This window comes from Formica exsecta, unplaced genomic scaffold, assembly GCF_003651465.1.
Source record: "Formica exsecta isolate Colony F162 unplaced genomic scaffold, ASM365146v1 scaffold222, whole genome shotgun sequence".
Lineage (NCBI taxonomy): Eukaryota > Metazoa > Arthropoda > Insecta > Hymenoptera > Formicidae > Formica > Formica exsecta.
In genome coordinates this window covers 1,244,776-1,260,759 of record NW_021849518.1, presented here as the reverse complement: position 1 = coordinate 1,260,759, position 15,984 = coordinate 1,244,776, and the positions used below count along the sequence as shown (strand labels likewise).

The window sequence follows — 15,984 nt, the reverse complement described above, 5'->3', positions numbered from 1 at the left end:
TTCCCTTCCGCGCTTTTCTTTTGCGTAATCGCGCAAGCGATTTTTTGCAAGTCGTTCATTTCTCTCCACCGCTGCAAATCTCATTTCCCGCGAAGATCGCATGATGGAATCCAACGGACTCGAGAATCCAATAGAGCGATTGATAAAAAGGTTTTATCACCGATATTATCGAACGATATCCTCGCATTAACCCGAGGATTAAAAGTGATAAAATTTTGACGAGCCTCTTTAACTTTCAAGTGATCGAAAAATCTTTCCAAGATTCTTTTTCGTAAAAAGTATCTACGTATATGTAAAAACAACGTTGATGTATAGAAAGTCGATGGTTTTCAGAATTCTATTTCTTCGTCGCGTATAGAGTCGAGTCAAGAGTCGAAAATCCCAGCGAGCAATCGTCTATATCGTGCAATTAAATCGAACAAGCGAGCCAATGTTCGCGAACGAGGGTGACCGAGGGAGAAAATTCAAGACTCCTGTTGAGGGTGAGAGACGGATGAAGCGAGAGAAGTAATCGTACCTACAAGAACTGGGACATTGCCAACAAATTCGAGTTAGTCGAGTAGAGAGTGGTAAAGTGGTGGCTGCGGTAGGATGGGTGAGAGGCAAATGTCGACTTCGAGCTATGGCAGGAGATACGAGGGTCGCGCAGATGCGAGGGATGGCCGAGCGTTCTGGGAACGAGGAGGGAGGAAGCGGAAGGGTCACAAGAACACAACGGCGGGATGCGATGAGAAATCAAGGGAAGAGAAAAAGAGAGCGAGAAAAACGAGGGCAGAGAGCTGCGCGAGCAGCGAGACAGAGTGAAAAGGGTGAAAACGAAAGGGGTGGCGAAACAGGAGAAAGAGACGAGACAGAGATACAGAAGGTTCTAACCTCGTAGGGGAAGATTGTTTTCATTCGAGGGTTCAAATTGAAAAGGAGCGAGAAAACCGCGATTCGAAAGCCTGCTAAGTGGCGGGGATCGACTAAAGAGAGCTTGATTTATTTATTCTTTTTTTTTTTCCTCAGCGAGGGGAGGTTTCGAGACTGACGGCGACGCGCGGTATCTCTGGATGAAAGTAATAAATATATTTTCGGGGTGCCCATTAAACCGCTGACAGTAAATAAAAGGGACGAAAAGATCAGCGAGCAATAAAACGTAATCTTGTAATTACATGTAAAACAATTAGACTCCCCACTTGTGACGCAACACATGTTTGCGACAAATTCTCTCATTAACTAACCGAAACTTTACCGAAACACATGCAGATTCCACAATCACATAATTAGAAATTTATAAAGTAATAAACTTTGCGTCAGATATTAATCAAAAATTTTCTAATTATAATTTTATAGAATTTCTATATTTGTATAATTTAAATTATAATTTTATGCGATTCCTTCTATTAACAAAAGTAAAGACAGGTAGCATTATTTTTATCATATACAGTAAGTTTTTTTCAGAAATATATCAAGTTAAATTGTTTCAAAATATAGTATGTATATATCATACTATCTGATTTTGTGCATCGTATGATCATTGCCTTAATGCGCCTGGAAGATGGCAATTAATGTAAATAAACTGGCAAGGAGCGCGTGACACCGGCGCGATTATTATTATGGTTAATTAGAGAGTCGCGAAGAATCGATAACTTTTCATTTCTCTTCCAATTAGCGTCAAAGAAGGGCATCCGCGTTACCTTATCTCCACTACAATTTGTAAAGTCGCGGTGTCCTGACTCCCAGATTTTCCAACGATTAATCTTTTTTTTCTGATTTTTAATATTCCGCGAATATTATTATCCGATAAATTTACAAATTACGAACATGAAAAGTGGATCATTTAAAATTTTTATCGTAATTGTTGAGAACGAAAGAGATCTAAATGATATTTATTTAAAGAAAGTAACATATATTGAAAAATATATTTCTAGATTTCTTAATAAACACACACACGATTTACAAATTTAGAAAATTTGCGTTATCCTAAAAAAAGAAATTTATATTTTATTTATACGATCTATATTATCTCTTTCTAAAATAAGCGATTTAATTAAGTATAATTTTTAAGTCGACTAAATTTGAGGTGACACGTAAATGTTACCAATTTCCGTTACTAATCAAGAAAGTACAATAACCTCGTTCTAATTTTAAATGGCATCTTTTTAAGTTCGCGTCGCGAAATCTGCGACGCCGATTAAAATAGCGCCGCTTTTTTTAGGGACGCCCTGATTTCTCGTGCATTATTCGCCGGAAACAATTCCGCGGTGATCTCGGTGCCGTGCTACGCCCTATAACTACCCGAGAGAGGGTAGTTCTCCCCTTCCCCTTCCCCGTGCTTCGGCCCATTAAGCGCCGCCTCAGGGTACGAGGGTGAGAAATGATCGGCCGCTAATGCTAATGAATATCAGCTCGTTGTACCGGGACGGCAGGAGGGTTATTTGCAGTTTGAGCCCCACTTTTGAGCATGGCCGCGCGACGAGGGGCCACCGCGTGGTCGCTTTTAAGAAAATTGCTGACAGAAGGGACCGCCTCGCCGCTGTTTTCCCTGATTAGCCGAAATTACACGATTTCCCGGCCTAAGCGTGTCCGCCATCCGTATACCTCATTTGCGGCCACGGCCGATTCCGGAAACGATTCGTTGACGTACTATACTCTACGGGCTCAATTAACGGAGTATCACTCGAATCATTAAAGCTGTTGAATATCATCTCGATTAACAATGTGCAAAGCTAGTTAAAGATTATGCGTTCGATCCAAGTGTATTTTTGAGAAACACAAAATTCACTCTAAAATATTTTTTAATAATATCCGACAATATCTTCCTGCACACAATCCTTCTTGTAACTATAATATTCTAATTTAATATTTTTTTAATTCTAAATTTATAATTTACAATTAATTTCGTTATTTCGTTTAATCCATGCTCTTTTAACAAACTATAATAATATCGAATCATCTTGTAACGTTTTTAATCGACTAGAAAAAAATTAATTATTATACAAAAACATCACATGTTGGCGTGATGGACTTACCTGCTTGTGCATTTCAACGTTGAGGCCGTATGACATTTCGTAGTACTGTAACAAAAAAAAAGACAATTTTTAGTTTACATAATATCCTGATTGTATTTACCTTTTTATCAATCTCTAGTATAGTAATTTTTTTCTAATTATAAATTATATATAAAGTATTATACTAATTAAAATACTAAATGATACATATGGTTAAATTCGAGAGAGATGCCACAGAAAATTATTACGTTTCCAAGTGCACAGTCATAAGAATCTCAGATAACCAAGCATGATTAATCATATTGATTAATCATACTGCTGTCATGTTGATTAATATGATTAATCATATTGCTGTCGTATATCATTCACGAAATATATTAATCACATAAAGTAAGCTTTGTAAAGAGTTGCAAGATTAAAAACAAAGAAAATGCACTTGTAACGTCACCTTAATTTTATAATCGTATTCGTGGGCAATCCCCTTCTTTTTATATTCTCGTTCTCGTTAAAAAATATATTATAATTTTTGTCTCTTAATAAAGACAAAACAGAAAGAATCCTCGAGAAATCACTTTTTTTTTTTCGCCAAACTTAATAATAGCTCGCGCACCAAAGTGCGAAATTCCCGAGACGTATCGAATCGCGCAGAGAGCGATCGATGGATCAGCCGACGCGATCTTCTCGCACTGTCGGCATTCTCGTGGGCGAAATTCTGCGGATGGGAACGAGAGGGGTGGCAGTAGTAGACGTTCGATCCAGCGAGTACATTACGTCTCGATAAACTGCATCCGAGCGTACGATGCAGTCCGGCGGATGCGCTTGCGCGATCGTAAATTGGTTAGCGGCTGTCGCTTAGCGTTCGCCTTTAGTCTCTCGTTCCGAGACAAATGGCTTCGGGGTAGGCGGTTTGCCGTGAAAAAGAAAGAGGGAGAGGGAGGCAATACACATGTCGGGTCTCTGCGAGAGATACTCGGCCCGGAGACCGGAGACCGGAGATCGATAGCATCGGCCACGGAAATATACCGACTTAATAATGCAGTCGATAACTACGCCCGGGTGAACTTGGCGCAAGGCTCGCGCGAAGCCTTCCTTATTCCTTCTTGGGAAACGATCCCAGGGTGCCTTGTCTACGCCTGTGCATGTCAGTTTAGCTTGGCAATCGTATCGCGCAACAAACGGTGACTCGATAATTCGTTTCCTCGAAGGGCTCTCATCGCCCTCGAAAAAGCACGCGCGATCGCTGTCACGCTCTAAGTAACGAGCAATTTGTATAAGTACATATTGTCATACAATAGATTTTGGAGGTTTATTATATTTTATTTTTAAGCGCGCAGAAATAAAAAAGGAAATAATATTATATTAGATTGTATGTGTATTAGGTATATATAATTATAAATTTAAAAATTATATAATAAATTTGTTATATTTATAATACGATTAAAATTACATAAGAATGTGTGTATATATGTATATATGTATGTATGTAATTCGTTGTTGTTACGAAATTTAAATTGCAGAGTATAAAATACTTTATAAATATTGTAAGTTTTTATTTTATATGTTTATATTTATAATACAAACACATGCAGTGTATGTTATCAGTTATTTTATTAGACTAATATAGCAATTATGACAATCGGGCTATTATTATTAACCGAATTTTCTCAAATTGATTCAAGCAAAATCACGATTAAAATAAACTCTCACATACACATACACACAGTAATTTTGACACCGTTTATTCATCGACGATGTCTTTGTACGCGCTATAAAGTTTGATTTAAATGGCCGAAGGAAAGATATCGGCGTAAGTCAGTAATCAAATAACGAGAAAACTCTCGGCGAGGGCAGAAGTTCCGTGGATATCGATCTCATCTACCCGCCTCTCATTTTCTATTTTCACGTGCCTCGGAACCCAATAATAGGAGTTGTACGGATAATTTCGTCCCCTCCGATTACTCGATATGGATCTTTTAGTAGCGAGCCTTTGATAGGATGATTGGACGACCTCGTTCGTCGCTCTCTCGACATTTTCCCTCGTTTCGCCTCTTCTTTCCGCTTTCCTCTCTCTTTCTCTCTCTCTCTCTCTCTCTCCCTCTTTCTCTTTGGACCCTTCTTTCTGGTTACACCGTACTTCGATTCGGCCTGCTATTCTCTCACCTCTCTTCCCATCCCCATTTTCCTCTTTCGCTCGCAATCGCTCTCTTGACTCGCCTCGCGGAAATTTACACGTCGCGCCCATGGATAATTAATGGATAATTAATAAGCTGGTGCGAACCACACCGAGTGCGAACCAATGCACATCCATAAATCGCACTGCGGAATTTTTCTCCATCGGCTTTCTGTATATTTTTCTATATTTTTGAAGAAGAAGCTACACATACACACACACACACACACACACGTTTCTCTTTCAGAGATAAAATGTAATGATAAATAAAATACATTAACACAACAATATACTTGAAAACTTTCTCAACATTTTAATTTATATCTTTATAAATTGATAATAAATCTTTAAACAATCTTAAAACAAATTTATTCGACACACTTGTATAAAATAATGCTCTTTTAGTCAAGTGTTATCTATATAAAATTATATTGATTTAAAATATAAGATAAGGGAATTAATAAATAATAGTTTAGCTAGAATCCTAGATCTCTGTACAGATATTTTCCGCGCATAAAGAAACAATATCGCGGCGTCGCCAACCGAATATCCGTCACAGTCCAAGCGTCACGATACAAAATTTCACGAGTGTTGATAAAAAAAAAAAAAAAAAAAAAAAAATTTTCGAGAGTGGAGGACAACGTACAGAGCGCAGGATAGAAATGCAATCTGCCAGGCATATCCGCGCGCGCACGCTCGCGCGGGGTGGAAAGCAAACGGCGAACCGTGAAAACAGGAGGAAAACAAAGAGTAATCGAGAAGCGTGCCCCAGGGATGTGGGTTACGTTTAATTTGTTGCAGCGCGAAAAAACGCGGCGGAGAAAAAACATAGATAATTGGAAAGTCTTCTCGTTCGCGCGGGCAGAGGCCGGAGATGCGCAACGACCCCGGGCCCGTTTTCGATAAGGTTTTTTTCCTTCCATCCCCCTTTTTCATCCCTCATCCGATATCATCGAATTCTCTCTTTCTTGTTCGATCATTATATTCGCATATTGAAAATTAAACCAATTTTCGGACGATTCGGGGATTCGAAATTTTTCCGTTTGTTCCGCCTGTTTTCGGCAATACGTAACGGCACTAGTCTCTCCTCCCGGCGTTAAACTACAAACATTGAAGGGACAAGTCTCGGCGGCCACTTTGTTCAAGTTAGGAGAATTAATTCATCGACGATGCACTCGCAACCTGCCGCGATAAAAACATAAAGCTACTGTGAGCAATCGAGCGGTAGGCAACTCGCAATTCGAGGAATGTAACTTTGCGCACGATCATTGGAATAAGTCAGATATGCGGAACGGACGGAATCATTTATTTTCGTTTAAATTTCGTCTGATATCGCGTTAGAGGAAAGACGAGTTCTCGTTTTTCAATGCTAAGATAAAAGAGTTTTGAAGTATTTAAATCAGAAGGAGATAATCACATCTTAATAAAATACGATGAAAGATGATTTAAAAATTATTCGGAAAAAACAGTTTACTTTAATCACATCGTTCTATCTGCTGTATATTGTTGAAATAAAAAATATTATTTCTCGAAAAATGTACTTCTCAAATTTGCAGAATAAAAATGTGAATTATAAATCAAGGAAGAGCAAATGGCAAACCAAGAGATGAGAGAGAAGATAAAAATAATCTTTTAATAAAAGATAGAATTTTTATAGCCCCAAAGTTCACGCATTTTCTCAAAGTCACGTAATTTACAAGCATGATATTTTTTCCATTGTACAAAGTATAACTAAAAATTTACAACTATAGTAAAATCTATACAAACATAATCCAGAACGCATTAATCATCTCCAAATAAATCAAGTATATCAATCAAATTCTTGGAGAGCGCGACATGGTTGAGAGAGAGAGAGAGAGAGAGAGAGAGAGAGAGAGAGAGACTTGAAGAAGAGTGGAGTCGGGATGGAAGGGGCAAAAATTGAAGCGGCGCGCGGATTTACGCGGCGCGTTACCCTAATGAAAATCGCGAAGGATGAAGTTGCGCGCGCGTGGCGGCGACGGCGGCGACGGCGGCGGCAGCGGCGGTGGTGGCGACGGCGAGAAGAGGTGGTAGGAGACGGTGCTCGGAATACACGAGGGTGGAATTAGAATATCAGAGATACGGCTGGCATAGAGCGTGGTGTATGTACTGTGTGACGCGCACACCAACATCCCATCGCCTTCGTTCGCGCGTCCTCTCAGGGCTTGCACGTATATAATACTTGTCGGTGGTTGACAAACCCTCGACATCAATTTCTCTCTCTGTCTCTGTAATTCTCTCTCCCTCTACCCCGCGTCTCTCTCTCTCTCCCTCCCTTTTCCCTCGACGAGTCTTGCCTCTCTCTTCCCCGCTACTTCTATCGCCCACCTAACCCCCGTCCCCTTCCCCTTCCAACTCCTCCTCCTGCTGCTACCCCCTTCTCTATCTCTCTCTTCGTTTACTTTGGAGATATCGATTACCGGCTCAACTCCCAACCCCCATCAACCCCTCTGTCACCTCCGACCCCCCTTATCCATTCCCTCTGGCACCCCCGACTCCCTTCCACCCGGCCCAGCTTGCTGCTTGGTTGCTTGCACGGTGTCACATCGGTGTAGCAGTTTACAGAGACAGTATAGTTCGCGACAATTACGATCGAACGTACAGAAGGCAGTGGTGTAGGATCTCGAAATCCAAAGATGCGGATGTTACGAAGACGACGACATCAATTCGCAGAATCTTATGCTTGATTTTCCGGACTAGTTCTTAATTCGCGTGTTTTAACGATGTAAACAGAGTTCGCGTAAAACGAGCGCAATTTTCGCATGCAAAACATACCGATCCTTCGCACGAGTGCGAATTTGTTGAATTTGCATTTCTTGCGAATACATTAAGCGCAAATCCAAACTATCTATTATATTTAAATATTTTATTCAAATTGATTTCATGAATTAACAAACAGAATCAGTTCAAAAATTCTAACAAATGTTTGCAATCCGCAATTGAGAGATAATAAGATCAATAATAAGGTCGAATCAATAACTAAATACTTTGCTAAATCAACACAACAAATATAAATTATTTAAAGCAGATTCTAATAATTAGCAAAGTATTACTTGCGTTAAACGTCTTCATAATTTCGGCACAATCCCAAATTTAAATTTCGAATCTTTACATTCAATCGCATTAAATACGACGATTAGCTTTAGATTCGTCGAAATTATACCAGTTTTAATTTTCCATTTTTACAATCAATCTTAGAATTTTGTAAAACAGCAGAATAAACATTCGCCTTTAACTGCGCTGAAATTTGCGTCTATTGAGTATTTACGGGGTTATTGACCCTCCAATCCACGCCGTTCGCTTTCGTATCTCGAAAACGATTTGCAGAAACGCATAACCGCCCAGTGCCTGCGAGAGCGCATTCTCATGCAGCGCTGAATTTGTATCGGGACAAAAGCGAGATTTTCCTTGATTTCTATTTCCATTTTTCAGTCCAGCCACCGTGTCTCTCCTGAGCTTGATTTTCCGTGGAAGACGAGCAACGTCGTATGGCATACTCAAAAATTTCTACGTAACTTTTCAAATGACATCTACACGGTATTGGATATTTATACGGCAAAGCGTTTAAAGAAAGATTACACGTTAAAGTTTATCTCACAATTTCATATAGCGCTTAATGATATTTCATTCAGAACATTCAATTCTCGGGATCGACACACCGCGACTGGTATACAATGTTTGAAACGATATCTGCGACCAAATTTCTCCGTACAAACAATATTGTATGATCTGATATAAAGTGATTACTTTTATTTGAAATATTAAATAATAAATATAGAGAGAGACAGAGAAAATTATCTTTGAGATAACATCTCCCTTTCTCAAACATCAGTAAAAAAAAAAAAAAAAGGTAGAAGCGTGCTATCATAATTTCTGAACAAACTGTCTCAACGAGAGACTCTCCGCAAGTTACATAATTTTATATCTTTGTAAAGGGAGAAAATCTATCATAATAATGATAATAATAACATCCAAGACTCGTCTCGGAACGAAGAAGGAAAAAGTAAGGCGAAACGGATACTCGCGGCGAGTACTTTGGACCATGTTAGTACTGCACTTTAATATAGGTAAGTCCAAGTTAAGCGCCTTACCGATGACGATACGATTAGTATGGTTGGCTGAACTAATTGCCTTCGCGCTGATGGAACTAAATCGAACAGAATCCGGCAATATGAATGATATTGATCGTTTTTCCTTAACCGAAGAAAATGGCTCGCATTAATTTGCGCCCGCACAATTCTCTCGTTTATATAATATCCTGTTCCTTCACACATGCATCGTCGATAAATATCATGTGCTTGGCGCACATTCTCGCGTGCCAATACAAATGCAAGTCGAGAGAGACTTCTCGAAGCTTTTCTTCATGAAGCGCACGCAAAGCCGATAATCTAATTTCGTGTTTATTTTTAACGAATCTTGTGCATTTTGCAGAGAAACAAGTCGGATTAAATATTGAGGAGAAAAGTGAGAAAACGATACTCTCCTTCGTTTATCTTTAATATACATATATAGTTTGTTACGATATTCTGTTGCATGTTTACTTATTATCGCAGTTTGCGCATAAAAAGAATATCGTCAAACACCGATGGATTAGGATATCCGCGATATTTTATATCCGCGATTAGAAAACTAAATTGTTGTCCGAGCGCTTTTGGATTTGGATCGCTCCCGACTCGCGAAAAGAAAGAGATAACGAAACTTGATCTCGTAGAGAGAAAAGACATAAAAAGAAACTTACAAAGTGCCTTACCATAACGTAGTGCCTCTGCATCTCGGTCTTCTCGCTGGCCAATTTCTCACACTCGAGCTTCAGTCTGTAAAATAAAAAGCCAAAAACGATTGGATAGAATCGGTTTAGATAAATATATATTACAGCAAAATTTATTGGTATTGTTAAAGAGATAAAATACATAGTGATTGTAAACGAAAGTCTCAAGCATAAAAAAAGTCTCGCGCTCAGAATGGGAAGAAAAGGTACATAAGAAAATAAAAAGGAAATGCATCGATCCGTACGAATCGATCGATAATCGCGGCATCGTATAAATAATTCGCTGCGATTGGAAAAACGAAGAAAAATGTGAACGCGGAAAATCGTCGTCTCGAATAATCGCAAGAAGACTCGTAGAAACACAATGGAGCAAATAGAAAAAAAGTGAAAAAAAAAAGAAATAAAAGAAAATAAAAACGCGAGGAACGAGAAAAGGATAAAGAGGCAAGAATAAAGAGAACATAAGCAAGGAAAGAGACAAAGATACTCACGAATGGTACTGCTGCTGGATGAAATTGAATTCCTCTTTGATCCTCTCGCAAGTGTCCGCCACCGTGAATTTCAGCCCGCCAGCAGCCCCGCCGCTACCGCCGCCACCCTGCAAGAAAAAGGGAGGAAAACGAACGGATTCGATTAGCTATGTATACACACACACGACAATAGGGACGCGACGGAGAATACACGCTCGCGCGCACACGTGGGCGTTAAAATCGTACGCGGAACGCACTCGCGACGAATAAGCCGCATCCGCCAACAAGCAGCCTGGCCGGCATTGTGTTGAATCTTTCCAACTCCAGAGCAAAAGAGCCAGTCGTCCACGTGCATATCTCCCGCTATTTAAGGAGGCACTGCGCGGATCAGCGACGTCAAAAGTTAATAGATCTAATACATTTCAAGATTCACATCAATTTCACATTGCGCGCACATACAAAATACTTTTATCCTTTTAAAATATAATATTAATAATTAATTTGTGAGTTAAAGTAAAGATTTGTCCTGTAGAAGAGCAATTATAGTAGCTGATCCATGCAGTTTCTCCTTAATACGAATAGAGAGCGACTATACTCCGCGTTTATATTATATATACAGATTACTTATATTATAAAATACGGGAAAAATATTCATCATCATACGCGTACATTCATACGCGCACAACATAAAAAATCATCTTTATATATGAAAACTGAACTTTTAGATATGTTAGTACTTTTTGTGTAAATGAATCTCAGCTTGTACACACACACACAGTGTTCCGCATAATTTCGAGATCTAAAAATCGTTTCCTCTCATTTTATTATTCCTTAAATTCTTTTTAATTTTCTTTCTCAAAATACTCTCTTCTGCAAAGAGAATTTTCAATTCAATAGCCACGGCATTCACGGCTAATGGTTGGAAATATTTGCGGTAGATTGTTGGCTAAAAAGTGCGAGAGTTTCTCGTTTCGCCGAATACCTTTGGAAACACATTTAAGCTGCGAGATGCTTGAAGTCGAAAATGACGAGGAACCAGCAACGTCGAATGGCCTTCGGGCACGTAAGGCGCACGCAAACGCACGAGACCGAGCCCAGAAATGCGAGCAGGGGGCAGGCAGCCAGGTATAAAAGACGAACGTCTCGAGCGCGGGGGCGAGAGAGGACGATGAAGAGAGGGCAGAGGTAAAGGCGCGGGCCTGAAGAGCCAAGGATGAAGGGCTGTGAAGGCGTCCTTAATGAGACCCATTCCACCAGATACCACGAGATTTGTTCGAGTCCACCACTACGGACTCTCTTCTCGGAGAGGAAACCTCGGGTATATGTATACACGCATACTCAAACAACACGCATACACACGCCAATGGCAGTCGGCGTGCCGACTGAAATTACGGTGGAAAGGATCGGCGCTTTCCGATGACAGTAATGATTACGTTGCGGTGAAAGGGCGTCAATCGAATTTCGAAAGGACGCGCGTCTCTTAAAAGCGAACCGCTGAATACTGTCATTACATCGATTCGTGCTTGTGTGGATTTTCGAACACAGAAATTAGCCGCGGTAAAAGTAAACTCTATAGGAAAAGGGGATTGCAATCTCGATGGCAACGTTAATGATCTCGCTTGGAATACCCGTGTTTCGCTCTCGTCATGTGCCGCCGCAAAGAATTTTTATCTCGTTTCGATGAATCGATCGATGACCGGCCAAGTCACGTCGCGCTCGAAAATTCCGATTTTTTTCCGACGGATCGCGACCCCGCGCTGAATGATTTGGCCACTTGTTGAATGCGAAACGGGGAGTGGCTGTCGGTAGTAAAATGGTTTGGGAGAGCGCGGGGGAGAGAGTACGGCGGCGGCGGTGGACCTCACTTGTTGCAATCATCAAACGGAAAAGTCATCGAACAGGTTGTTGCGCCGCATCGCGGCCAGCGACAAATTCGTTTTCATCGAAACCCTCCCTTTCCCTCGCTCACCCATAATAGCAACGAGCACGGCGATCCATCGGTTAAAATTAACGTACTATACCTCTGCGAATTGACCAGACACCAACACTCATTCTCGCGCAAATATTCCCATTGCGATGTTTCGATCATGAAATTGGCTGCAACTCTAAAAATTTTTCCATGAAAACGGCAGTTTATTAAACTTGTTTTAAATAAGTTTTTTTCTTTTCGAAATAAATTTTATACTAAATTTATTTCTACCGTTTATTATTCAATTCACATTTATAGTTTATTCGAGTTTAGTTACCTGTTGTCTGAATTTTTTAATATGTGTGACTTGGACAATAAAAAAATATATATCGCGTAAAGAGATTTGAAAATAATAAAGAGGATCACGTACCGTCGTGCAATAGTTCACGTCTGACGTAAATGTCGATTTATAAGTACTTGGAAATTTAAATAGCATACTTCAAAATTAGAGATATCATTCTGAATTTATTCCCATTATTCCCTGATAATATTTATTTGTGCGATCGCTGAGCGAAATTGCTACTATTACTTTGGTATTATAAGAATGCAAACACATTTTATCGAAATAGCGTGAAACGTTACTAATCTTCCTTTGTGCTTAAATTGTTGCAATTTATTATAATGTATAATTAAACAAATTATTTTTTCCCCGCGCGTGTTGCTTATGGATTAAAATTATAAAATTCCAATACTAATACCAATAAAATGCCAAGGATATAATAAAAAAACATTTATATTATTCTAACATATCGATATTCTCGATAACATCATAGTAGTGTAAGCACTTGTACCTCTGCCAGGGTCACCGCGTGTCTTTTATGTTAGGACGCGCGTATTATTAAGGAGCGAAGAGACAAAAGTCCTCCTCCATATTGCCGACAGCGTAGCCACGACCGCAAAACTGCGCCACGACGGTGTTGTGCGTGTCTTTTGTGCTCGTCTCTTGTCCGAAAGGGGTTCCCCCCCCCCTTTTTTCTTTCACCACGGCGAGTATATCCGCGCGGATAGTATCGAAAAACCGGCTGGTTCACTTTGTTGCCAGGAGATAATGGCCGTGCGAATCGTAAATAAGGTAATAGGTCCCCCCCCCCCCCCCCCCCGGGCCCCCCCCCCCCCCCCCCCCCCGTGCCTCGATGCGGGACCCAAAGATCGGATGACGTAAGCGGGAACCTCTTAAGGCGTCCTGCGCGCTTCCACGAGAAGCGAACACGCATCAGATATAAATCGATCTTCTCTCTCCCGTCCTCATCGATAGTTGCACACATATAATAAATACATCGAAAAAACAAGAGCGCACGGTTCTTAAATGAATCTTCTTTTATACTGTGTTGTATCGTAATATATATATATATATATATATCTCTCGCTCCGATCAAGACATCTCTTTTACTTTTTGATAATTATTTTTGACATGTGTATCGCGTTCCTTTCTTTATCAAATTATTAGAAAATTACTTTTTATTACTTATAAAGTTTTTCTATGTATCACTTATTCTTATTTTCTTATTCTTACGCCGTTTCAATGTTTTATTCTACAACTATGTATTTGCAAATTATTTCTACAAGTTTGGATAACTATCATTAATTTGTATACAGATATCTCTAGTAAAGAAATACATTCGAGTTCGCAGAGTTCCTCTTGCATAGGTCAAACCTTATGCCGTTAACGCAAGAGTAACGCATCGGACAGCACAGCGTGATAGAGCTCCAAGTCAGACGCCGAGCTCGCTGACGCAGCTGCAGTTGAATAAACATGGCTCGCTCGCGCGTGCATCGAACAACGAGCGGATGAAGGAAACATATCCTCGCGCGCGGGGGACGACGATGCGTATGTACACAGTCGCACGCGCGACGATGCATCCAATGTAAATAATAAAAGAGCGAGCATCATCATCGGGAACGTGCGAGTGCGCGCGGATCTGCCGATTACGCGCATGAACGGCCATTAAAAGCGGCGAGGAAGGAGAAGAAGCAGCGGGAGGAGAAGGATGAGCGAGAAGTGATCGTTCGTTATGGTGCAAAAAGTGGATGCGGTATCCGCGAGCAAAGGTGGAAGAAGGAACCGAGAGGGCGATCGAAGCGAGCGCGGGTTCGGGATGATGGTTTGTACATGTCCTAAGTCCTAAGGGCGAACAAGTTTTTCGCCACGAGAATAAAGAGGACCTTTACGAGATGGCAGTGTAATTATTTCATACATTCCGTGCCGCTGTTGTCATAATGTAATTAAATCTTGATTGGTCGGCTTAAAAAAAAAAGTCCGCGCTTAGAGAATGAAATCGCCACGTATCAAATGTAATTAGAAGACATCGGGGAAAGGACGACGAGCGTTCTCGTACATTACAAGGTCAGCCTGGACTTGGCTCGGACCAAGCCTAGACTAAGACAATAGATTGAAGAAGCACAGCTGGCTCTCTAGTTCTATTTGGATAAATTAAATCTCAAGCGGACTTATTAACCCTAGAGTTATGGGACACAGGAGAATAGATAATCGCTATTCCATGAAGCGTGGAGTCGTAGCTAATCGCGCTCGTTTGAAGCGACTAGACGTATTCGATATTATTGCTAGTATCGGCGGCATTCATTAGTCACCATTATTGATTAATAGAATCATGATCCTCTTGCAAACGCGCGATTCCGCGCGCATCGTAAAACTAACCAGATTGCACGAGATTCGCAAAAGGAGAAATAGAGACAGAGACAGAGAGACAGAGACAGAGACAGAGACAGAGACAGAGAGAGACAGAGAGACAGAGACAGAGACAGAGACAGAGACAGAGACAGAGACAGAGACAGAGACAGAGACAGAGACAGAGACAGAGACAGAGACAGAGACAGAGACAGAGACAGAGACAGAGACAGAGACAGAGACAGAGACAGAGACAGAGACAGAGACAGAGACAGAGACAGAGACAGAGACAGAGACAGAGACAGAGACAGAGACAGAGACAGAGACAGAGACAGAGACAGAGACAGAGACAGAGACAGAGACAGAGACAGAGACAGAGACAGAGACAGAGACAGAGACAGAGACAGAGACAGAGACAGAGACAGAGACAGAGACAGAGACAGAGACAGAGACAGAGACAGAGACAGAGACAGAGACAGAGACAGAGACAGAGACAGAGACAGAGACAGAGACAGAGACAGAGACAGAGACAGAGACAGAGACAGAGACAGAGACAGAGACAGAGACAGAGACAGAGACAGAGACAGAGACAGAGACAGAGACAGAGACAGAGACAGAGACAGAGACAGAGACAGAGACAGAGACAGAGACAGAGACAGAGACAGAGACAGAGACAGAGACAGAGACAGAGACAGAGACAGAGACAGAGACAGAGACAGAGACAGAGACAGAGACAGAGACAGAGACAGAGACAGAGACAGAGACAGAGACAGAGACAGAGACAGAGACAGAGACAGAGACAGAGACAGAGACAGAGACAGAGACAGAGACAGAGACAGAGACAGAGACAGAGACAGAGACAGAGACAGAGACAGAGACAGAGACAGAGACAGAGACAGAGACAGAGACAGAGACAGAGACAGAGACAGAGACAGAGAGAGAGAGAGAGAGAGAGAGAGAGAGAGAG

General features: G+C 40.9%; 1 protein-coding gene across 1 annotated transcript in view; it reads right to left on the bottom strand.

Annotated features, from left to right (window-relative positions):
* LOC115235418 (protein groucho-like) overlaps positions 1-15,984 on the bottom strand; it is a 68,276-nt gene that overhangs the window by 32,249 nt on the left and 20,043 nt on the right. Inside the window, 3 exon segments of the mRNA XM_029807203.1 lie at positions 3,015-3,059; positions 9,923-9,998; positions 10,444-10,550. Of these exon segments, the coding sequence (XP_029663063.1) occupies positions 3,015-3,059; positions 9,923-9,998; positions 10,444-10,550 (228 nt within the window).